Source organism: Corvus moneduloides, chromosome 3 (assembly GCF_009650955.1).
Source record: "Corvus moneduloides isolate bCorMon1 chromosome 3, bCorMon1.pri, whole genome shotgun sequence".
In the NCBI taxonomy this organism is placed as follows: domain Eukaryota; kingdom Metazoa; phylum Chordata; class Aves; order Passeriformes; family Corvidae; genus Corvus; species Corvus moneduloides.
Genome location: NC_045478.1, coordinates 1522988 through 1547276, shown reverse-complemented (window position 1 = coordinate 1547276; position 24289 = coordinate 1522988). Strand labels below are relative to the sequence as shown.

General features: G+C 53.5%; 3 protein-coding genes and 1 long non-coding RNA gene across 4 annotated transcripts in view; 1 reads left to right on the top strand and 3 right to left on the bottom strand.

The window, feature by feature from the left end:
- Positions 1-1620: 1620 nt before the first annotated feature.
- Positions 1621-4487, bottom strand: PTRHD1 (peptidyl-tRNA hydrolase domain containing 1). The gene is made up of 2 exons (XM_032103360.1): positions 4188-4487; positions 1621-2584 (listed from the first exon to the last, which is right to left on the bottom strand). The coding sequence occupies exons 1-2, from the start codon at positions 4389-4391 to the stop codon at positions 2414-2416; spliced, it is 375 nt and encodes a 124-aa protein (XP_031959251.1). The 5' UTR covers positions 4392-4487; the 3' UTR covers positions 1621-2413.
- On the top strand, positions 4440-16043 carry CENPO (centromere protein O). Its single transcript, XM_032103359.1, has 7 exons — positions 4440-4526; positions 8916-9073; positions 9231-9400; positions 9542-9650; positions 10967-11235; positions 13069-13240; positions 15896-16043. Exons 2-7 carry the CDS (start codon positions 8980-8982, stop codon positions 15988-15990), a joined length of 909 nt encoding a protein of 302 aa, XP_031959250.1. The 5' UTR covers positions 4440-4526; positions 8916-8979; the 3' UTR covers positions 15991-16043.
- Positions 16044-17387: 1344 nt separating this feature from the next.
- Positions 17388-18751, bottom strand: LOC116441457. The gene is made up of 2 exons (XR_004239076.1): positions 18187-18751; positions 17388-17681 (listed from the first exon to the last, which is right to left on the bottom strand). It is a non-coding gene; the product is annotated as an uncharacterized LOC116441457 (long non-coding RNA).
- Positions 18752-19180: 429 nt separating this feature from the next.
- The window catches only part of ADCY3 (adenylate cyclase 3), a 48475-nt gene continuing 43366 nt past the window's right edge, over positions 19181-24289 (bottom strand). The window contains exons 15-20 of the mRNA XM_032103352.1: positions 23661-23819; positions 23294-23440; positions 23071-23184; positions 20896-21019; positions 20689-20813; positions 19181-19901 (exon numbers count right to left, since the gene is read on the bottom strand). Of these exons, the coding sequence (XP_031959243.1) occupies positions 19719-19901; positions 20689-20813; positions 20896-21019; positions 23071-23184; positions 23294-23440; positions 23661-23819 (852 nt within the window). The 3' untranslated portion in view covers positions 19181-19718. The remainder of the gene's footprint in view (positions 19902-20688; positions 20814-20895; positions 21020-23070; positions 23185-23293; positions 23441-23660; positions 23820-24289) is intronic.

Sequence of the window (24289 nt, the reverse complement as noted above, 5' to 3'; positions counted from 1 at the left end):
GGAAAATTCTAAGGGAAATTCAAGGGAAATTCCCAGAAAACTCCAGGAAAATTCAAAGGAAATTCAAGGGAAATTCCTGGAAAATTTCAAGAAAATTCAAGGGAAATTCCTGGAAATTCCCAGAAAATTCCAGGAAAATTCCCAGAAAATTCAAGGGAAATTCAAGAGAAATTCCTGGAAAATTCAACGGAAATTCTTGGAGAATCCCTGGAAAATTCAAGGAAAATTCCTGGGAAATTCCAGGAAAATTCCAGGGAAATTCCTGGAAAAGTAAAGGAAAATTTCTGGAAAATTCCCGGAAAATTTCAGGAAAATTCCCGGAAGATTCAAGGGAAATTCCTGAAAAATTCCTGGAAAATTCCTGAAAAATTCCTGAAAAATTCCTGGGAAATTCAAGGGAAATTCCCGGAAAGTTTAAGAGAAATTTCTCGAAAATTCCTGGAAAATTTCGAAGAAAATTCCTGCAAAATTCCAGGAAAATTCCTGGAAAATTCCAGGTAAATTCCTAGAAAATTCAAGGGAAGTTCCTGGAGAATTCCTGCAAAAATCAAGGGAAATTCCCAGAAAGTTCAAGAGAAATTCCTGGAAAATTCCTGGAAAATTCAAGAGAAACTCCTGGGAAATTCCCAGAAAATTCTAAGGGAAATTCAAGGAAAATTCCGGGAAAGTTCAAGGGAAATTCCTGGAAAATTCCAGGGGAATTCCTGGGAAATTCAAGAGAAATTCCTGGAAAATTCCTGGAAAATTTAAGAGAAACTCCTGGGAAATTCCCAGAAAATTTCAGGAAAATTCCCAGAAAATTCAAGGGAAATTCCTGGAAAATTCCCAGAAAATTCTAAGGGAAATTCAAGGAAAATTCCGGGAAAGTTCAAGGGAAATTCCTGGAAAATTCCAGGAGAATTCCTGGGAAATTCAAGGAAAATTCCTGGAAAATTCAAGAGAAATTCAAGGAGAATTCTGGAAAATTCCTGGAAAATTTAAGGAAAATTCCGGAAAATTCCTGGACAATTCAAGGGAAATTCAAGGGAAATTCCTGAAAAATTCCCAGAAAATTCAAGGGAAATTCCTGAAAAAATCCTGGAAAATTCAAGGGAAATTCCTGGAGAATTCAAGGGAAATTCCTGGAAAATTCCCAGAAAATTTCAGGAAAATTCCCAGAAAATTCTAAGGGAAATTCAAGGAAAATTCCGGGAAAGTTCAAGGGAAATTCCTGGAGAATTCCAGGGGAATTCCTGGGAAATTCAAGAGAAATTCCTGGAAAATTCCTGGAAAATTTAAGAGAAACTCCTGGGAAATTCCCAGAAAATTCTAAGGGAAATTCAAGGAAAATTCCCGGAAAGTTCAAGGGAAATTCCTGGAAAATTCAAGGGAAATTCAAGGGAAGTTCCTGGAAAATTCCCGGAAAATTCAACAGAAATTCCTGGAAAATTCCCAGAAAATTTCAGGAAAATTCCCAGAAAATTCAAGGGAAATTCCTGGAGAATTCCTGGGAAACTTAAAGGGAAATTCCTGCAAAGTTCAAGGGAAATTCCCGGAGAACTCAAGGGAAATTCCTGGAAAAAAAAGACGGATTGAGTGGCAAACCCGGGAAATTCACGGAAAAAGAGGAAAATCCAGAGCTGGAGCCCAAAGTTGTGTTATTTGGGGAGAATTCGGGACGTGGGAAGAGCAGAAATTTCGGGAATTTGGGGCTGGGCGTGGCAGGGAAACCGAGAAAACCGAATCCCCGGGGAGAAGAGACGCCACGCGGAGCGGGCGGGAATTGCCTTGGGAAAGCACTTCCGGAGCGTTCCCAGCTGGCGAGGAGAAGGCGGCTGGGCGGCCGCCGTCAGCGGAGCAGCCGGAAATTCCCGGAAAATTCAAGAGAAGTTCCTGGAAAATTCCCAGAAAATTCTAAGGGAAATTCAAGGAAAATTCCGGGAAAGTTCAAGGGAAGTTCCTGGAAAATTCCTGGAAAATTCAACAGAAATTCCTGGAAAATTCCCAGAAAATTTCAGGAAAATTCCCAGAAAATTCAAGGGAAATTCCTGGAAAAATCCTGGAAAATTCAAGGGAAATTCCTGGAGAATTCCTGGGAAACTTAAAGGGAAATTCCTGCAAAGTTCAAGGGAAATTCCCGGAGAACTCAAGGGAAATTCCTGGAAAAAAAAGACGGATTGAGTGGCAAACCCGGGAAATTCACGGAAAAAGAGGAAAATCCAGAGCTGGAGCCCAAAGTTGTGTTATTTGGGGAGAATTCGGGACGTGGGAAGAGCAGAAATTTCGGGAATTTGGGGCTGGGCGTGGCAGGGAAACCGAGAAATCCGAATCCCCGGGGAGAAGAGACGCCACGCGGAGCGGGCGGGAATTGCCTTGGGAAAGCACTTCCGGAGCGTTCCCAGCTGGCGAGGAGAAGGCGGCTGGGCGGCCGCCGTCAGCGGAGCAGCCGGAAATTCCGGAGGTGCCGCTGCACGCGCTCCTTGGGATAGGGCCGGAGCGCCAGGCCCGTGGCGACGCCCTCGGGCTGCTCCGTCCACAGGCGGTGCTCGACGCCCTCCTCCCGCAGCAGCCGCTCCAGATCCAGCAGGGAAGCCTCGTCCGGAGCCTGCGGAGACGGGAAAAGCGGGAATGAGTTCGGCTCCCAGCGGGAATTCCCGGGGGGAATGAATTGGGGGGGGGAATTCACGGGAAATTCCTGGGAAATTAGAAGAGAATTCCTGAAAGATTCGCAGGAAAATGCCGAGAAGGTTCACAGGAGATTCCAGGAAAATTCAAGAGAAATTCCTGGAAAACTCAAGAGAAATTCCTGGAAAATTCGGGTGAAATTCCTGGAAAATTTGGGAGAAATTCAAGGGAAAATCCCGGAAAAATTCAGGAAAATTCACAGGAAATTCCAGGAAAATTCAAGAGAAATTCCTGAAAGAATCCTGGAAAATTCAAGGGAAAATCCTGGAAAAATCCAGGAAAATTCACAGGAAATTCCAGGAAAATTCAAGAGAAATTCCTGGAAAACTCAAGAGAAATTCCTGGAAAATTCAGGGGAAAATCCTGGAAAAATCCAGGAAAATTCAAGGGAAATTCCCAGAGAATTCCTGGGAAATTCAATGGAAATTCCTGAAAAATTCCCGGAAAATTCCTGAAAAATTCCCAGAAAATTCAAGGGAAATTCCCGGGAAATTCCCAGAAAATTCTGAGAGAAATTCAAGGAAAATTCCTGCAAAAATCAAGGGAAATTCCCAGAAAATTCAAGGGAAATTCAAGGGGAATTCTGGAAAATTCCTGAAAAATTTAAGGAAAATTCTTGCGAAATTCAAAGGAAATTCCTGGAAAATTCAGGAGAAATTCAAGGGAAATTCCTGGGAAATTAGAAGAGAATTCCTGAAAGATTCCCAGGAAAATGCCAAGAAAATTCAAGAGAAATTCCTGGAAAATTCAAGAGAAATTCCTGGAAAATTCAGGAGAAATTCAAGGGAAAATCCCGGAAAAATCCAGGAAAATTCAGGGAAAATTCCTGGAGAATTCCTGGGAAATTCAAGGACAATTCCTGGAAAATTCCTGCGAAGTTCCTGGAAAATTCAGGAGAAATTCAAGGGAAAATCCTGGGAAAATCCAGGAAAATTCCCAGGAGATTCAAGTGGGAATTGGGACTCCAGCACTGCCCTGAGCACTTCCAAACCCTCAGCACCTTTTCCATGAGGGAATTCTTCCCAATATCCAACAATATCCTGGAAAATTCAGGAGAAATTCAAGGGACAATCCTGGGGAAATCCAGGAAAATTCAGAGGAAATTCCAGGAAAATTCAAGAGAAATTCCTGGAAAATTCAGGAGAAATTCAAGGGACCATCCTGGAAAAATCCAGGAAAACTCACAGGAAATTCCAGTGGGAAAATTCAACAGAAATTCCTGGAAAACTCAAGAGCAATTCCTGAAAAACTCCTGCAACAACTTGAGGCCATTCCCTCTCCTCCCATCCCTGGCAGCACAACCCGACCCCCTCTTCCTGTGAAGACACAAAAATCCCACCCCGAGCCTCCTTTTTTTCCCACCCCGCCCTTTTTCCAGCTCCCTCAACTCCAAGATATTCCCACGAATCCCGATTTCCCCTCCCGCCTCTCCACAAATCCCGATTTCCCCTCCCGCCTCTCCACCCGCCCAACATGGCGCCCGCCCTCCCCTCAGCGCGCCGTTCCCATCATGCCCCGCGCACCTCCAGCACCACGGTCCTCATGGCGCCGCCCTGCTCCAGGTACGCGGCCGTGTCGGGACGCTCCCGGTACGCGTGAGCGGCGGCCAGCGCCGCGTGGCAACCTTGGGCCACCACCGCGCCCAGCGGCCACGACCGCGGAGGCCTCGCCAGGTCGCCGCGGAGCACCACGTACTGCACCAGCTCCGCCGCTGCCGGAGCCGCCATGCCGCCGTACGGAGCCGCGGGGGCTGCTGGGAGAAGGGCGGCCCGAGCGGCAGACAGGGCGCCGCCATGTTGGGGTACGGCACGTCCGCCGGCGTGATGACGCACTTCCGGCGGCGCTGAGGCGCGCGGTTTGAGGTGGGCGCGGGGACTTCAGGGAGGGTTCGGGGTTTTGGGGGAATTTTTGGGATTTTTGGGGTGATTTTTGGGGGAATTTTTGGAGGTTTTGGGGTTTTGGGGAGGGTTCGGGGGTCGCTCGAGCTCCGTTCGGGGCCGTCAAGGCCTGGAGGGGGCTCCTGAGTCCCTCGGACCCTTGGGCCGGTGGCGCTGAGGGAGAAGCGGGGGCGCGGCCCGGGCCCCTCACGGGGCTGTGGGAATTCCCTTGGGATCTTCCCTGATATTCCTGTGGGATCATCCCTGTCCTTCCTTGGGATCATCCCTGTCCTTCCCTGTGGGATCATCCCTGTCCTTCCCTGTGGAATCATCCCTGTCCTTCCCTGTGGGATCATCCCTGTCCTTCCCTGTGGGATCATCCCTGTCCTTCCCTGGGATCATCCCTGTCCTTCCCTGTGGGATCATCCCTGTCCTTCCCTGGGATCATCCCTGTCCTTCCCTTTGGGATCATCCCTGTCCTTCCCTGTGGGATCATCCCTGTCCTTCCTTTGGGATCATCCCTGTCCTTCCCTGGGATCATCCCTGTCCTTCCCTGTGGGATCATCCCTGTCCTTCCTTTGGGATCATCCCTGTCCTTCCTTGGGATCATCCCTGTCCTTCCTTTGGGATCATCCCTGTCCTTCCTTGGGATCATCCCTGTCCTTCCTTTGGGATCATCCCTGTCCTTCCTTTGGGATCATCCCTGTCCTTCATTGGGATCATCCCTGTCCTTCCATTGGGATCATCCCTGTCCTTCGCTTGGGATCATCCCTGTCCTTCCTTTGGGATCATCCGTGTCCTTCCCTTTGGGATCATCCCTGTCCTTCCTTTGGGATCATCCCTGTCCTTCCTTGGGATCATCCCTGTCCTTCCCTTTGGGATCATCCCTGTCCTTCCCTGGGATCATCCCTGTCCTTCCCTGTGGGATCATCCCTGTCCTTCCTTTGGGATCATCCCTGTCCTTCCTTTGGGATCATCCCTGTCCTTCCCTGTGGGATCATCCCTGTCCTTCCTTTGGGATCATCCCTGTCCTTCCCTGTGGGATCATCCCTGTCCTTCCTTTGGGATCATCCCTGTCCTTCCTTGGGATCATCCCTGTCCTTCCTTTGGGATCATCCCTGTCCTTCCTTGGGATCATCCCTGTCCTTCCTTGGGATCATCCCTGTCCTTCCTTGGGATCATCCCTGTCCTTCCCTGTGGGATCATCCCTGTCCTCCCTTTGGGATCATCCCTGTCCTTCCTTTGGGATCATCCCTGTCCTTCCTTTGGGATCATCCCTGTCCTTCCTGTGGGATCATCCCTGTCCTTCCTTTGGGATCATCCCTGTCCTTCCTTGGGATCATCCCTGTCCTTCCTTTGGGATCATCCCTGTCCTTCCTTGGGATCATCCCTGTCCTTCCTTTGGGATCATCCCTGTCCTTCCTTGGGATCATCCCTGTCCTTCCTTTGGGATCATCCCTGTCCTTCCTTGGGATCATCCCTGTCCTTCCTTTGGGATCATCCCTGTCCTTCCTTTGGGATCATCCCTGTCCTTCCTTGTGGGATCATCCCTGTCCTTCCTTTGGGATCATCCCTGTCCTTCCTTGGGATCATCCCTGTCCTTCCCTTTGGGATCATCCCTGTCCTTCCTTTGGGATCATCCCTGTCCTTCCTTGTGGGATCATCCCTGTCCTTCCTTTGGGATCATCCCTGTCCTTCCTTGGGATCATCCCTGTCCTTCCCTGTGGGATCATCCCTGTCCTTCCTTGGGATCATCCCTGTCCTTCATTGGGATCATCCCTGTCCTTCCTTGGGATCATCCCTGTCCTTCATTGGGATCATCCCTGTCCTTCCTTGGGATCATCCCTGTCCTTCCCTGTGGGATCATCCCTGTCCTTCCCTGGGATCATCCCTGTCCTTCCCTTTGGGATCATCCCTGTCCTTCCATTGGGATCATCCCTGTCCTTCCTTGGGATCATCCCTGTCCTTCCCTGTGGGATCATCCCTGTCCTTCCCTGTGGGATCATCCCTGTCCTTCCTTGGGATCATCCCTGTCCTTCCCTGTGGGATCATCCCTGTCCTTCCTTGGGATCATCCCTGTCCTTCATTGGGATCATCCCTGTCCTTCCTTGGGATCATCCCTGTCCTCCCTGTGGGATCATCCCTGTCCTTCCCTGTGGGATCATCCCTGTCCTTCCTTTGGGATCATCCCTGTCCTTCCCTGTGGGATCATCCCTGTCCTTCCCTGTGGGATCATCCCTGTCCTTCCTTGGGATCATCCCTGTCCTTCCCTGTGGGATCATCCCTGTCCTTCCTTGGGATCATCCCTGTCCTTCCTGTGGGATCATCCCTGTCCTTCCCTGTGGGATCATCCCTGTCCTTCCTTGGGATCATCCCTGTCCTTCCTTTGGGATCATCCCTGTCCTTCCTTGGGATCATCCCTGTCCTTCCCTGTGGGATCATCCCTGTCCTTCCTTGGGATCATCCCTGTCCTTCCTGTGGGATCATCCCTGTCCTTCCTTTGGGATCATCCCTGTCCTTCCTTGGGATCATCCCTGTCCTTCCTTTGGGATCATCCCTGTCCTTCCCTTGGGATCATCCCTGTCCTTCCTGTGGGATCATCCCTGTCCTTCCTTTGGGATCATCCCTGTCCTTCCTTTGGGATCATCCCTGTCCTTCCCTGTGGGATCATCCCTGTCCTTCCTTGGGATCATCCCTGTCCTTCATTGGGATCATCCCTGTCCTTCCCTGTGGGATCATCCCTGTCCTTCCTTGGGATCATCCCTGTCCTTCCTTTGGGATCATCCCTGTCCTTCCTTGGGATCATCCCTGTCCTTCCCTTTGGGATCATCCCTGTCCTCCCTGTGGGATCATCCCTGTCCTTCCTGTGGGATCATCCCTGTCCTTCCTTTGGGATCATCCCTGTCCTTCCCTGTGGGATCATCCCTGTCCTTCCTTTGGGATCATCCCTGTCCTTCCCTGTGGGATCATCCCTGTCCTTCCTTTGGGATCATCCCTGTCCTTCCCTGTGGGATCATCCCTGTCCTTCCTTGGGATCATCCCTGTCCTTCCTTTGGGATCATCCCTGTCCTTCCTTGGGATCATCCCTGTCCTTCCCTGTGGGATCATCCCTGTCCTTCCTTTGGGATCATCCCTGTCCTTCCTTTGGGATCATCCCTGTCCTTCCCTGTGGGATCATCCCTGTCCTTCCCTGTGGGATCATCCCTGTCCTTCCTTGTGGGATCATCCCTGTCCTTCCTTGGGATCATCCCTGTCCTTCATTGGGATCATCCCTGTCCTTCCCTGTGGGATCATCCCTGTCCTTCCCTGTGGGATCATCCCTGTCCTTCCCTGTGGGATCATCCCTGTCCTTCATTGGGATCATCCCTGTCCTTCCCTGTGGGATCATCCCTGTCCTTCATTGGGATCATCCCTGTCCTTCCCTGTGGGATCATCCCTGTCCTTCCTTTGGGATCATCCCTGTCCTTCCTTGGGATCATCCCTGTCCTTCCCTTTGGGATCATCCCTGTCCTTCCCTGGGATCATCCCTGTCCTTCCCTGGGATCATCCCTGTCCTTCCCTGTGGGATCATCCCTGTCCTTCCTTTGGGATCATCCCTGTCCTTCCCTGTGGGATCATCCCTGTCCTTCCCTGGGATCATCCCTGTCCTTCCCTGTGGGATCATCCCTGTCCTTCCCTGTGGGATCATCCCTGTCCTTCCTTGGGATCATCCCTGTCCTTCCATTGGGATCATCCCTGTCCTTCCTTTGGGATCATCCCTGTCCTTCCTGTGGGATCATCCCTGTCCTTCCCTGTGGGATCATCCCTGTCCTTCCTTTGGGATCATCCCTGTCCTTCCCTGTGGGATCATCCCTGTCCTTCCTTTGGGATCATCCCTGTCCTTCCTTGGGATCATCCCTGTCCTTCCTTTGGGATCATCCCTGTCCTTCCTTTGGGATCATCCCTGTCCTTCCTTGGGATCATCCCTGTCCTTCCATTGGGATCATCCCTGTCCTTCCTTTGGGATCATCCCTGTCCTTCCTTGGGATCATCCCTGTCCTTCCTTTGGGATCATCCCTGTCCTTCCCTGTGGGATCATCCCTGTCCTTCCATTGGGATCATCCCTGTCCTTCCCTGTGGGATCATCCCTGTCCTTCCTGTGGGATCATCCCTGTCCTTCCCTGTGGGATCATCCCTGTCCTTCCCTGTGGGATCATCCCTGTCCTTCCTTTGGGATCATCCCTGTCCCTCCCTCTCCCCTCACTTCTCATCCCCCCCTCGATTCCCAAAATTCCCTCCCATTCCCAAATTCCTGGCCCCTTTTTCCCCATGACCCAAACCCCACCATCCCCCCATTTACGGGAATTCCACGGGATTTCTTCCATCTCTTTCCAGCCCCGGATCCTTCGGGATTCTCCCGCTCCGGGATCGCTCCCGGTGTTCCCAACATTCCCAAGGGATGGATCCCAGCAAAGAAAAGCGGGAATCTCCCTCCTCTCTTGGAGAGCGGGAAAAGAACGGGAAGGAGGATGGGAAAAGGGAATTCCCACTGGGTGAGTCCTTGGGAATGCCGCCTCGATTCCCAAGAATTCCCAAAAATCCCTCAACCCTTCGGAAAAATGATCCCAAATGGGGTTGATTTGGGGTTTTTTTTCCCTTCGTTTCGCCATTCCCGCTTGGAATTTTGGGAGCTTGTCCCGTTTTTTCCAGGAATCTTGGCCCACCTGGAAATGCTGGAATTCCGGGCGCACCGGGAAGCGGTGGAGCAGGAGGAGAAGGAAAGGCGGGAAGAGAAGTCGGCTTTCCTAAACTCCAAAATCCGGGAATTGCGGCTCCAGCGGGATCAGCTCCGGGAAAAACTGGAGCTGCTGGAAAAGGCGGTGAGGGAGGAATTCCAGGAGGAGTTTTCCAAGGAAATCTTGGCTGCTCCATCCCTGGAAATTCCCACTCTGGGATGAGCTTGGAGGTTTTTTCCAGGGATTTTTTGGGTGACCTCTCCTCTCTCCCGGGTTTTGGAGCAGCTTGGAAAAGAGGGAATTCCCTCGGATCCGGCTCTTCCCGACCCTCGGGAGGTGCTGGAGTGGAAAATCAGGAATCTCCGGGAGCTGCTCCAGGTTTTCCAGCTCACAGGTAACTGGGATCTGCTGGATTTCGGGAATGGAGGCTGGAATTCCCGAGGGATCGGAGCATTTGGGGTGGGAGGTGCTGGAAAAGTGGGAATTCCCGGCTTGGGATTTATGGGCTGAGCTGAGGCTCTGGAAAAGTCACCTGGGGAAGGAATTCTTGGGAATCGAGCGGATTCCTCGGGAATGAGGAGCGGAAGTTGGGAATGAGGTGGTTTTCCTTGGGAATTGGGCAGAAAACTTGGGAATGAGCAGTTTTCCTTGGGAATGAAAGAGTTTCTTTGGGAATGAGGCGGTTTTCCTTGGGAATGAGGCGGTTTCCTTGGGAATGAGGCGGTTTCTTTGGGAATGAGGCGGTTTCCTTGGGAATGAGGTGGTTTCCTTGGGAATGAGGTGGTTTCTTTGGGAAGGAGGTGGGGAACTTGGGAATTGGGAAGTTTCCTTGGGAATTGGAGCGGTTTCCTTGGGAATTAAGGAGTTTCCTTGGGAATTAAAGAGTTTCCTTTGGAATTGGGAAGTTTCCTTGGGAATGAGGCAGTTTCTTTGGGAATTGGGTGGTTTCCTTGGGAATTGGATGGTTTCTTTGGGAATGAGGCAGTTTTCCTTGGGAATTAACCAGTTTTCCTTGGGAATTGTGTGGTTTCCTTGGGAATGAGGTGATTTCCTTGGGAATGAGGCAGTTTCTTTGGGAATGGGGTGGGGAACTTGGGAATTGGGTGGTTTTCTTTGGGAATGGGGTGGTTAATTTGGGAATGAGGCGCTTTCCTTGGGAATGAGGCAGTTTCTTTGGGAATTGGGTGGTTTTCTTGGGAATGAGGCAGTTTCTTTGGGAATGAGGCAGTTTTCCTTGGGAATTAACCAGTTTTCCTCGGGAATTGTGTGGTTTCCTTGGGAATGAGGTGATTTCCTTGGGAATGAGGCAGTTTCTTTGGGAATGGGGTGGGGAACTTGGGAATTGGGTGGTTTTCTTTGGGAATGGGGTGGTTAATTTGGGAATGAGGCGCTTTCCTTGGGAATTCCCCAGTTTTCCTTGGGAATGGGGTGGTTAATTTGGGAATGAGGCGCTTTCCTTGGGAATTGTGGAGTTTCCCTTGGGAATGGGGTGGGGAACTTGGGAATTGCATGGATTCCTTGGGAATTAAGGAGTTTCCTCGGGAATTAAAGAGTTTCCTAGGGAATGAGGCGGTTTCTTTGGGAATGAAGCGGTTTCCTTGGGAAATGAGCCACATCCCCCCTCAAACCCCTGGAATTTTCCCCCTCCCCCCCTCCCTCGGAGCATTCCCGGAGAATTCCCCGGCCCATTCCCATTCCCGGAATTCCCAGGGATCAGCGGGAAGCTCTCCAAGCACGGCATCTCCTTCTCCTTCCACACGGCCTTCGAGGGCTCCTTCCTGGATCGCTTCCACCTGGAGCTGCTCGTGCGGCCGGAATCCCGGGAATTCCGCATCCGGCGCCATTCCATCCCCCCCTTCATCCCTCTGGAGCAGCTGGCCCGGAAATTCCTGCCCTCGGATCTCCGGGGATTCCTGGATGTCCTTTTCCAGCACCTCAACGCCTTCGTGGGGAGGAGGCACCAGCTGGAGCAATTCCAGGTGGGGAAGGGTTGGGAATTCCGCAGGGAATGTTGGCCGGGATCCTCGATCCGGGTGGGAATCGGGGTTTTCCAGGTGGAGGTTGGGGTGGGGAAGGGGAAGATCCAGGGAAATCTGTGGCGGCTTTTCCAGAGGGGAAGGAGAGCGGGAGAGGGATTTGGGAAGAGGGGGAACAGGGAACGGCCGGATCCCAGTGGGAATGGGGGGGATGTTGGGAAGGAATTCCCGGCTGGGCTGGAATTCCCAGGGAATGCCCGGATCTCTGGCAGGGCCCAAGGAAAGGCTGGAGCAGCCTGGGATCATCGGGGGAGGTGCCGGCCTTGGAATGGGATGGGATTGAAGCTGCGTGGATCCCAGCCAAAGCATTCCGGGATTCTGGGATGCAGGAGGCTCCGAATCCATGGCCAGGGGTTTTTCTGGAAGTCGGGGATGGGAAAGGGAAGGGAGAGCCTTCCTGGAGTGCCGAGATTCCCAGGGAAGGGCCGGGAGGCCGGAATTCCTTCCCGCAGAGGAGTCGGGCTGGGGCTGGATCCAATGGCAGGCTGGGAGAGGCGGGAATGGAGGGATTTCCCTGGGAAAGGGGAGCTCGGGCTGGGATCTTGGGAAGGAATTCCCGGCTGGGCTGGAATTCCCGGATCCAAGGAAAGTTTGGAGCATCCCGGGATCACCGTGGGGTCAGGATGGGATGGGATTGAAGGTCCCGTCCCACCCAATCCAGGCTGGAATTCCGGGATCCCAGGATCCCCCCGCTCTCCTGCTGTGCAGCTTCTCCTCTCCCCGCTCCATCCCAAATCCCACCGCAATTCCCGGCATCCCAAAATCCTCCATCCCGATCCCTCCTGAGACATCTCCGGCCGACGTTCCCGGGAATCCCAGGGCTCTCCTGAATCCAGGGATTTGGGGCTGGCCGGGATCCCCGGCCGGGGATGGGATCCCGGGATCGGAGCAGGATCGAGGTTTGGGTGGATTTGGGGATTCCCTGGAATTCAGGAGCCTCCGGATTTCCTTGTCCTGCTGATTGTGGTCGGGCAAATCCCGGATTTTGGGGCTTGGAAGTGCTTTGGGAATCCCAAAGCTTGGGAAAAGGAGGGGCCTTTCCTGCAGGAGCTCAGGGATGGAATTATCCCGGGAATTCTCCCCTCGGAGCCACTTCCCGAGGCTGGAGGGGATCCGGGATTTGGGATAAAGGGATGGGAAACAGGGAATGGCTTCCAGTGGGAAAGGGGAGCTCGGGCTGGGATCTTGGGAAGGAATTCCCGGCTGGGCTGGAATTCCCAGGGAATCCCTGGATCCCTGGCAGTGCCCAAGGAAAGGCCGGATCCACCTGGGAATGCGGGATTGGAATGGGATGGGATTGAAGCTCCGTGGATCCCATCCCGGAATTCCAGGATTCCGGGATCCCAGAACTTTCCTCTTCCCGCTCCCTCCCAAATTCCACCACAATTCCTGGAATCCCAAAATCCTCAATCCCGATCCTTGCTGAGAAATCTCCGGCCGACATTCCCGGCAATCCCAGGGAATTCCCGAATCCGGGCATTTGGATGTGCCCGGCCTGGGATGGGATCCCTGGATTTGGGGATTCCCTGGAATTCAGGAGCCTCTGGATTTCCTTTTTCCCGCTGATTGTTGTCGGGCAAATCCCGGATTTTTGACCTCAGAAGCGTCAGGATCAGGAATCCCAAAGATTGGGAAGAGCGGGCACCTCCCCAGGCTGGAATTTTCCCGGGAATTCTCCCCTTCCCAAACTGGAATTCCAAACCCTCCCATTCCCATCCAAACCTTTCCCAGCGGGAATTCTTCCCTCTATTCCCTGGAATTTCCCCCCTCCACCAGGAGCAGTTTTCCGAGTGGATCCAAGGAATTCCCCATCGGAATTCCCTGTGCAACCTCCTGAGCTTCCAGTACGGAATTCCCGGGAAAAGCGGCGGCGCCTCCTTCCGGGCGCGGCTCCTCTACGCCGATCCCTGCCGGAGCCTCCCTTCGGAAGTCGCCGTCTCCGGCTCCGGTGAGCGGCGATTCCGAGGATTTCTCGGGATTTGGGATCGTTGGCCGCCATTCCTGAGCTGGGGGGGGGGGGTTGGGAATTCGGGAATTGGCGCCGGGAATGGGGGGTGGGGGGGGAGGGGAGCGGCTCCGGAGGGTCCCGGGCGGGGGGGGGGGGGGATTCCCGCACGGAATGGGAATTCCGGGGGATTTTCCGATGGGATTGGCTCAGGGGAAGGGAATTGTCCAAGGGAATTTTCCAATGGAATTCCCTCACGGAAAAGGATTTTCCAATGGAATTCTCTGCTGGAATTTTCCAATGGAATCCCCTCACAGAAGGAATTATCCAATGGAATTTTCCAATGGAATTTTCCAAAGGAATCCCCTCACTGAAGGAACTTTCCAATGGAATTTCCCGACGGAATTTTCCGATGGAATTTTCCTACAGAATTTTCCTCCAGAACTTTCCTCAAGGAAGGAGTTTTCCGATGGAATTTTCCAAAGGAGTTCCCTCACAGAAAAGGATTTTCCAATGGAATTCTCTGCTGGAATTTTCCTCAAGGAAGGAGTTTTCCGTAAGAATTTTCCGACGGGATTCCCTCACGAAGGAGTTTCCCAATGGAATTCCCTCATGGGAAGGGAATTTTCCAATGGAATTTTCCGATGGAATTCTCTGATGGAGTTTTCCAATGCAAAGAGTTTCCCGACGGAATTTTCCGACGGAATTTTCCGACGGAATTTTCTGACGGAATTTTCCTCAAGGAAGGAGTTTTCCGATGGAATTTTCCGACGGAATTCCCTCATGGAAAGGATTTTCCAATGGAATTTTCCAATGGAATTTTCTGATGGAATTCCTTCACAGGAAGCGTATTCCCATGGAATTCCCTGCTGGAATTCCCGCATGGAAAAGGAATTTCCAGTGGAATTTTCCAAAGGAATTCCCTCATGGGAAGCCTTTTCCGATGGAATTTTCCGATGGAATTTCCCAGAAAGGGAATCCCAACGGAATTTTCCAGTGGAATTTTCCCCACGGGATTCCCTCACGGAAGGAATTTCCCAATGGAATTTTCCAATGGAATTTCCCAATGGAAAGAGTTTCCCGATGGAATTTTCCTCAAGGAAGGAGTTCTCCAATGGAATTTCCCTGCTGGAATTCCCTCATGTGGAATTTGGAAATTGGAATTCCGGCAATTCCGGTTTGGAATTGGAAAACTCTTTCCATTGGGAAATTCCCTTGGAAAATTCCTTTTCCATGTGGGAATTCCAGCAGGAAATTCCATTGGGAAATTCCTTCAATCGGAAAATTCCTTTGGGGATTCCTATTCCAGGAGGGAATTCCTTTGGAAAATCCTTTTCCGTGTGGGAATTCCATCGGAAAATTCCATCGGAAAACTCTTTCTGTTGGAAAATTCCATCAGAGAATTCCATCGGAAAATTCCATTGGAAAATTCCCTTTCCATGTGGGAATTCCAGCAGGAAACTCCATCGGAAAACGCTTCCCGGGAGGGAATTCCATTGGGAAATTCCCTTGGAAAATTCCCTTTCCATGTGGGAATTCCATCAGAAAATTCAATCGGAAAACTCTTCCCGTGAGGGAATTCCATTGGGAAATTCCGTTGGAATTCCTTTTCCATGTGGGAATTCCAGCAGGGAATTCCATGGGAATACGCTTCCTGTGAAGGAATTCCATCAGAAAATTCCATTGGAAAATTCCATCGGAAAACGCTTCCCGTGAGGGAATTCCATTGGGAAATTCCCTTGGAAAATTCCTTTTCCATGTGGGAATTCCAGCAGGAAATTCCATTGGGAAATTCCTTCAATCGGAAAATTCCTTTGGGGATTCCTATTCCAGGAGGGAATTCCTTTGGAAAATCCTTTTCCGTGTGGGAATTCCATCGGAAAATTCCATCGGAAAACTCTTTCTGTTGGAAAATTCCATCAGAGAATTCCATCGGAAAATTCCATTGGAAAATTCCCTTTCCATGTGGGAATTCCAGCAGGAAACTCCATCGGAAAACGCTTCCCGGGAGGGAATTCCATTGGGAAATTCCCTTGGAAAATTCCCTTTCCATGTGGGAATTCCATCAGAAAATTCAATCGGAAAACTCTTCCCGTGAGGGAATTCCATTGGGAAATTCCGTTGGAATTCCTTTTCCATGTGGGAATTCCAGCAGGGAATTCCATGGGAATACGCTTCCTGTGAAGGAATTCCATCAGAAAATTCCATTGGAAAATTCCATCGGAAAACGCTTCCCGTGAGGGAATTCCATTGGGAAATTCCCTTGGAAAATTCCTTCTCCATGCGCGAATTCCAGCAGGAAAATTCCATCGGAGAACTCTTTCCTTGAGGAAGATTCCTCTGGAAAATCCTTTTCCGGGAGGGAATTCTTTTGGAAGATTCCATGGGAAAGTCCCGTCGGAAAATGCCGATGGAAAATTCCGATGGAGAACTCTTTCCATCGGAAAATCCCGTTACGAAATTCCATCGGGAAACCCCGTTGGGAAATCCCTTCCATGGGAACATTCCCGCGGGCAAAAGCCCCTTTTCCCTGCGGGGAATCCCCTGGGGAAATCCCTGCGGCTCCCGGGAATCCCGCCGGCGTTCTGGGAATGCCGCCGGCATTGCGGGCAGGGCGGCTCCGGGAATTCCTTTCCCGCCTGATTCCCGCTTTCCCAGCGGCGGCGGCGGCCTCGGCTCACGCGGAGCTGTTCCGGCGCCGGGCGCTGCCCCGAGCCTTCCGAGCCCTCGGATCCGCGGATTGGAGCTCCTGAGCGGCCGCCGGAATTCCCGGAGAGGCGGAAAAGCCGGGAATGGCCGGGGGGAGGGGGGGAAAGGCGGGGCTCGGGGACTTTCTCGGGAATGACATCGGAGAACTTGGGGAGTCGGGAGGTTTTGGGGGGGTAAAAGCCGGGAATTGGGGGAGGAATTCGGGATTTGGGGGTTTTTTGGGAGTAAGATCCTTGGGGTCTTCCCAAATCAAGGGAAAAACTGGGAATTGGGGCTGGAATTGGGGGAGGAATTCGGGATTTGGGGGTTTTTTGGGAGTAAGATCCTTGGGGTCTTCCCAAATCAAGGGAAAAACTGGGAATTGGGGCTGGAATTGGGGGAGGAATTCGGGATTTGGGGGTTTTTTGGGAGTAAGATCCTTGGGAATTGGGTGAAAAAACTTTGGGATTTGGGGATTTTTTGGGATGAAATCCTTGGGGTCTTCAAAAATCCTGGGAAAATCTGGGAATTGGGGCCGGAATTGGGGGAGGAATTCGGGATTTGGGGGTTTTTTGGGAATAAAATCTGGGAATTGGGTGAAAACACTTTGGGATTTGGGGATTTTTTTGGGATGAAATCCTTGGGGTCTTTCCAAATCAAGGGAAAAACTGGGAATTGGGGCTGGAATTGGGGGAGGAATTCGGGATTTGGGGGTTTTTTGGGAGTAAAATCTGGGAATTGGGTGAAAAAACTTTGGGATTTGGGGGTTTTTTGGGATGAAATCCTTGGGATCTTCCCAAATTAAGGGAAAAACTGGGAATTGGGGCTGGAATTGGGGGAGGAATTCGGGATTTGGGGGTTTTTTGGGAGTAAAATCTGGGAATTGGGTTAAAAAACTTTGGGATTTGGGGATTTTTTTGGGATGAAATCCCTTGGGATCTTCAAAAATCCTGGGAAAATCTGGGAATTGGGGGAGAAATTGGGGGAGGAATTCAGGATTTGGGGATTTTTTGGGAGTAAGATCCTTGGGAATTGGGTGAAAAACTTTGGGATTTGGGAATTTTTTGGGGTGAAATCCTTGGGATCTTCGGAAATCCTGAGAAAATCTGGGAATTGGATGAAAACTTTGGGATTTGGGAGTTTTTTGGGATGAAATCCCTTGGGATCTTCTGAAATCCTGGGAAAATCTGGGAATTGGGGCAGGAATTGGAGGAGAAATTCGGGATTTGGGGATTTTTTGGGATAAAATCCTTGGGATCTTTTGAAATCCGGGGAAAATCTGGGAATTGGGGGAAAACTTTGGGATTTGGGAACTTTTTGGGATCAAACCCTTGGAATCTTCAAAAATCCTGGGAAAATCTGGGAATTGGGGCTGGAATTGGTGGAGAAATTCGGGATTTGGGGGTTTTTTGGCGTTAAAATCTGGGAATTGGGGGAGAAATTCGGGATTTGGGGGTTTTTCGGGATAAAATCCTTGGGATTTTCAGAAATCCTGAGAAAATCTGGGAATTGGGGCTGGAATTGGGGGAGAAATTCGGGATTTGGGGATTTTCCGGACAAAATCTGGGAATTGGGTGAAAACTTCGGGATTTGGGATTTTTTTGGAATTAAATCCTTTGGAATCTTCAAAAATCCTGGGAAAACTTTGGGAATTGGGGCCGGAATTGGGGGAGAAATTCAGGATTTGGGGATTTTTCGTTCTAAAACCCTCGGGATCTTCTGAAATCCTGTAAAAATCTGGGAATTGGGGGAAAACCTTCAGGATTTGGGAACTTTTTGGGATAAAAATTGGGAATTGGGGCCGGAATTGGGGGAAAACTTTGGGATTTGGGTGTTTTTTGGGAATAAAATCTGGGAATTGGGTGAAAACTTTGGGATTTGGTTTTTTTTTTGGAATTAAATCCCTTGGAATCTTCAAAAATCCTAGGAAAATCTGGGAATTGGGGCCGGAATTGGAGGAGAAATTCGGGATTTGGGGATTTTTCGGGATAGAACCCTCGGGATCCTCCCAAATGCCAGGAAAATCTGGGAATGGGGGGAAAACTTTGGGATTTGGGACTTTTTCGGGATAGAATCCTTTGGGGTCTTCCCAAATCCTGGGAAATTCTGGGAATTGGATGAAAACTTTGGGATTTGGGATTTTTTGGGGTTAAAATCCTTGGGAATTTGGGCGTTAAAAAATTGGGGATTTGGGACTTTTTTGTGCTGAAACCCTCAGGATCTTCCCAAAACCTGAGAAAATCTGGGAAATGGATGAAAACTTTGGGATTTGGGAACTTTTTTGGGATAAAACCCTCGGGATCCTCCCAAATCCCGGGAAAATCTGGGAATTGGGGCCGGAATTGGGGGAACCTTTGGGGTTCGGGACCCTCGGGAGGAGGCTCCGGAGCCGCGGGAACGGGGCGGGGGCTGGGCACGGCATTGATCGGCGATTATCGGTTATTGATTGATTGTTGGTAATTAGCGACTGCGAGGTGCTGCTGATCGGTTATTGGGTATTGATTATTGGTTATCGATTATCAGTTATCAGTTATCGGTTGTTGATTTTCAGTTCTTGGTTCTCAGTTCCTGATTATCAGTTCTTGGTTATTGGTTACTAATAATTGGTTACCAGTTATTGACTATCAGTTATTGATTATCAGTTATTGATTATCAGGTATTGATTATCAGTTCCCAGGGAATGGCCGGATCCCTGGCAGTGCCCAAGGAAAGGCTGGAGCAGTCTGGGATCATCGGGGGAGGTGCCGGCCTTGGAATGGGATGGGATTGAAGCTGCGTGGATCCCAGCCAAAGCATTCCGGGATTGTGGGATGCAGGAGGCTCCGAATCCATGGCCAGGGGTTTTTCTGGAAGTCGGGGATGGGAAAGGGAAGGGAGAGCCTTCCTGGAGTGCCGAGATTCCCAGGGAAGGGCCTGGAGGCCGGAATTCCTTCCCGCAGAGGAGTCGGGATGGGGCTGGATCCAATGGCAGGCTGGGAGAGGCGGGAATGGAGGGATTTCCCTGGGAAAGGGGAGCTCGGGCTGGGATCTTGGGAAGGGATTCCCGGCTGCGCTGGAATTCCCAGGGAATCCCTGGGAGCATCCAAGGAAAGGCTGGAGCACGCTGGGATCATCGTGGGGTCGGGATGGGATGGAACTGAAGCTCCGTGGATCCCACCCAAAGATTCCGGGATCCCTCCAAACCCAAGGCCCCCTCGGAGAAGCGCTGGAGCCCCTCCCGTTATCCCTGGAACAGAGCAGGCCGGCAAATGGGAATCAGGCTTTGGAATTCCACTCCTTCTATTCAAAGCGATCCCAACTCCGGGAATGCCCCCGGCTCCCCTCATTCCATGGGCGCCGTTCCCGGCGCCGCCGATCCCGAATGGAAATCCATCGGTTCTCCGATGGAATTCCAGGGCCTGGAACGCACAATTCCCGTCCCTTCTTCCCCAAATCCGAGGCGGATCCGAGCTCTCCCAGCTCCTCCCTGCCGTGCTTCGGGAGGAATCCGGGGGCAATTCCCAGCAAATCCCGGATTTGCTCCCGCTCCCGGAAGAGACGCGGAGTCTTCCCAACCATCCCTGAGTTTGGATCTCCTGGAATTGCTGCCGCCACTCCAAGTCCTGCTGTCCCGCGGCGCCTCCTCCCGGAAAACCCCGGGAAAAGCCGGCGGCGCGGTCCCCGGAGCCGGATCCGCGTTTCCCTCTTTCCCACGGAATCCAATCCCCCCGAAACCTCCGGGAAGGGTCCGTGCCAAAGCCTTGGCTTCCGGATCCCACATTCCCGAGGGGTTTTCCGTGGTGCCGGCGGATCCTCAGGAATTCTCCAGCACCTGGTGGGGCAGGGGAACGGCGGCGGCTCCGAGGAACGATCCCGGCTTTTCCCGGCCCTTCAGGAAGAAGGTCAGGAGCTCCCCTTTGCCCTTGACGTAGACGGCACCGCGCCGGACGAAGCGGAATCCGTATTCCTTCAGGATCAGGTGCGTCTCCTCCACCACCTGCGGGAAAAGCGGAGACGCCGGGATACCGGGAATCTTTCCTGGGATGGGAGCGGGGAAAAACCCCGCTGGGAACAACGGCCGGATCCCAGCGCAGCCGAGGGGGGGCCGAGTTTAGGAAGGGATTTTTCCCTGGCACGGGCTGGGCTGGAATTCCCAGGGAATCCCCGGGAGTGCCCAAGGAAAGGCTGGAGCAGCCTGGGATCATCGGGGGAGGTGCCGGCCTTGGAATGGGATGGGATTGAAGCTGCGTGGATCCCAGCCAAAGCATTCCGGGATTCTGGGATGCAGGAGGCTCCGAATCCATGGCCAGGGGTTTTTCTGGAAGTCGGGGATGGGAAAGGGAAGGGAGAGCCTTCCTGGAGTGCCGAGATTCCCAGGGAAGGGCCTGGAGGCCGGAATTCCTTCCCGCAGAGGAGTCGGGCTGGGGCTGGATCCAATGGCAGGCTGGGAGAGGCGGGAATGGAGGGATTTCCCTGGGAAAGGGGAGCTGGGGCTGGGATCTTGGGAAGGGATTCCCGGCTGCGCTGGAATTCCCAGGGAATCCTCGGATCCCTGGCAGTGTCCAGGGAAAGCTCGGAGCACCCCTGGGATAGGGGACGGAGTCCAAGCTGGAACGAACCCAACCCATCCCACCATTCCACGCCTTTCCCACCTCGGAGCAGCTCCTCATCCATCCCCAACCTTTCCCTGGCATTCCCAACCCCGGCTTTCCCCTTCCCACCCCAAGCCTGGGCCGTTCCGAGCGCTCCACGCCCCCGGATCGCCGCTCCCACCGTGATCCCACCTGGATGTTCCCCATGACTCCGGTGGATTCCATCCTGCTGGCCACGTTGACTGTGTTGCCCCAGATGTCGTAGTGGGGCTTGCGGGCGCCGATGACCCCGGCCAGCACCGCGCCCTTGTTCATCCCTGCGCGGGACACGCGCCGATGGCACCGGGGCACGCGGAGGTATCCCGGAATTCCCGGCATTCCCGGCATTCCCGGACTTGCCTATGCGGAGCATGAAGTTGTTGAAGGACTGGTAGTTGATGTTCATCAGCGTCACCTTCATGGCCAAGGCGAAGTCGGCCAGGTCGGCCAAGTGCTGCCAGCGCTCCTTCTCCGACAGCTCCTTCTGCACGGAAAGGCCGGGAATCAGCCCTTTGCTGCCTTTTCCCGCCGTTGACGGGCCGGGGGAGATGGGGAATGGGACGCAGGGATGGGGACAGGGAGATGGGGACAGGGAGATGGGACACTGGGATGGGACACGGGGATGGGACACTGGGATGGGACACTGGGATGGGACACTGGGATGGGGACAGGGAGATGGGACATGGAGATGGGACACAGGGATGGGACACGGGGATGGGACACTGGGATGGGGACAGGGAGATGGGACACTGGGGTGGGAAATGGGGATGGGGACACGCGGATGGGACACGGGGATGGGAAATGGGGATGGGACACTGGGGTGGGAAATGGGGATGGGGACACGGGGATGGGACACTGGGATGGGGACAGGGAGATGGGACACTGGGGTGGGAAATGGGGATGGGGACACGCGGATGGGACACGGGGATGGGAAATGGGGATGGGACACTGGGGTGGGAAATGGGGATGGGGACACGGGGATGGGACACTGGGATGGGGACAGGGAGATGGGACACTGGGGTGGGAAATGGGGATGGGGACACGCGGATGGGACACGGGGATGGGAAATGGGGATGGGACACTGGGGTGGGAAATGGGGATGGGGACACGGGGATGGGACACTGGCATGGGGACAGGGAGATGGGACATGGGGATGGGGACAGGGAGATGGGGACAGGGAGATGGGAAATGGGGATGGGATCCAGGGATGGGACACAGGGATGGGGACAGGAGATGGGAAATGGGGATGGGACACAGGGATGGGACACTGGGATGGGGACAGGGTGATGGGACATGGAGATGGGAAATGGGGATGGGACGTGGGGATGGGACACTGGGATGAGGACAGGGAGATGGGACATGGGGATGGGACACTGGGATGGAGACAGGGAGATGGGACATGGAGATGGGACACAGGGATGGGACACTGGGATGGGACACTGGGATGGGGACACGGGGATGGGACTTGGAGATGGGAAATGGGGATGGGACACGGGGATGGGAAATGGGGATGGGACACTGGGATGGGACACTGGGATGGGGACACGGGGATGAGACACTGGGATGGGGACAGGGAGATGGGACATGGAGATGGGGACAGGGAGATGGGGACAGGGAGATGGGACACTGGGATGGGGACAGGGAGATGGGGACAGGGAGATGGGACACTGGGATGGGACACTGGGATGGGGACACGGAGATGGGACACGGGGATGGGACACTGGGATGAGACACTGGGATGGGACATGGAGATGGGGACAGGGAGATGGGACATGGAGATGGGACACAGGGATGGGACACTGGGATGGGACACTGGGATGGGGACAGGGAGATGGGACACTGGGATGGGGACAGGGAGATGGGGACAGGGAGATGGGAAATGGGGATGGGATCCAGAGATGGGACACAGGGATGGGGACAGGAGATGGGAAATGGGGATGGGACACAGGGATGGGACACTGAGATGGGGACATGGAGATGGGAAATGGGAATGGGACACTGGGATGGGGACACGGGGATGGGACATGGAGATGGGAAATGGGGATGGGACACTGGGATGGGGACAGGGAGATGGGAAATGGGGATGGGACACTGGGATGGGACACTGGGATGGGGACACGGAGATGGGACACGGGGATGGGACATTGGGATGAGACACTGGGATGGGACATGGAGATGGGGACAGGGAGATGGGACATGGAGATGGGAAATGGGGATGGGACACTGGGATGGGACACTGGGATGGGGACAGGGAGATGGGACACTGGGATGGGGACAGGGAGATGGGACATGGGGATGGGAAACGGGGATGGGACACTGGGATGGGGACACTGGGATGGGGAGATGGAGATGGGACACGGGGATGGGATCCAGGGATGAGGACAGGGAGATGGGACAGGGATGGGACACGGGGATGGGGACAGGGAGATGGGACAGGGACGGGACACAGGGATGGGGACGCAGGGATGGGGAGAAGGAGGAAGGGACCGAGCCCCGAATCCCCAGGAGCGTCCCACGGCCGGATCCTGCCCTGACCTTGGCGCCGAATCCGTTGGCGCCGGCGTCGGGCGTCACTCCGGAGGCGGCCATGTAGGTACTGCCGATGGTCTTGATCTTGGTGATGCAGCGGAACTGGGGCTCGTCCAGGAGCTGGGCACGGACACGAAACGCGGGATCGCGGCGCATCCCGGCGGGAGCGGGACGGGAAGGTCGGGAGGAATCGCGGGGAATGGCCGCGGTGGATCCCGCCCCGGCTCACCGCGTCGAAGTCGGAGATGATCTCGTTGAGGAAGCGCAGGCACTCGATGCCGCCGTTGTTGATGCTCTCCTCCGTGTAGAAGTCGGCGAAGTTGGGAAGGGAGGCGAACATGACGCCGATCTCCTCGTAGGTTTGGCTGTAGAGCTCCTGGGAAAGGCGCCGGGAATGTGGCCGGGAGCCGGGAATGTGCCCACGGAAGCGCGGCGGGAACGTCCCCGAGAGCCGGGAACGCGCCCAGGGAGCGCGCCGGCGCCTCCGGCAAATCCCAACCCATCCGCGGCTCCTCCCCAAAGGCGCTCGTCCGGAATTTATGGCGAGACCGTTGGATCTGGAGGTGGGAAGAGCCCGGGGATGTGGGAACACCGACCTCATCCCGCTTTTTGGAGCCCAGGAAGTGGCGGGCCACGTGCTCCGGGAGCATGTTGGCCACCAGGGCCTCGTTCCAGCGGCGCATCTCGGACACGCGCTCCTTCTGGTCGTGGACGTCGATCTTCCACAGGAAAAGGGTCCTGGCCAGCTTTTCCACCTGGGAATTCATGGTGGGAATGTGGCTGCGTTCCCAGTTCCACCCGCGCTGGGATCACGGGGACAGCCTGGGAGAAGGGTTTGGGATGAGGTGAAGCCGTAATTCGGGATGAGAACGGCTCCGAGGTGGGAGCGGGAGCCTCACGGCCACGTTGGGAATGGGATGGGATGGGGACGTTCCCGGATTTGGGGTGGGGGGGCTGGAAAAACCTTGGGGGGTTTCCTTGGAGAGGAGATGGAGATGCTGGGGATGGGCCTGGGATAAATGCCGGGATCGTGGAGCTTCCAAGGAATCAGGGAAGGGAAGGGATTTAGGGAAGGGAAGGGAAGGGATTTAGGGAAGGGCAAAGGGAGAAAGGGGGAGGAATGGGGAGAAAAAGGGAAGAAAAAGGAGGAAGGGGAGAGGAAAAAGGAGAAGAAAGGAGGAAAAGAGGAAAAAGGAGGAAACAAGGTAATAGGAGGAAAAGGAAG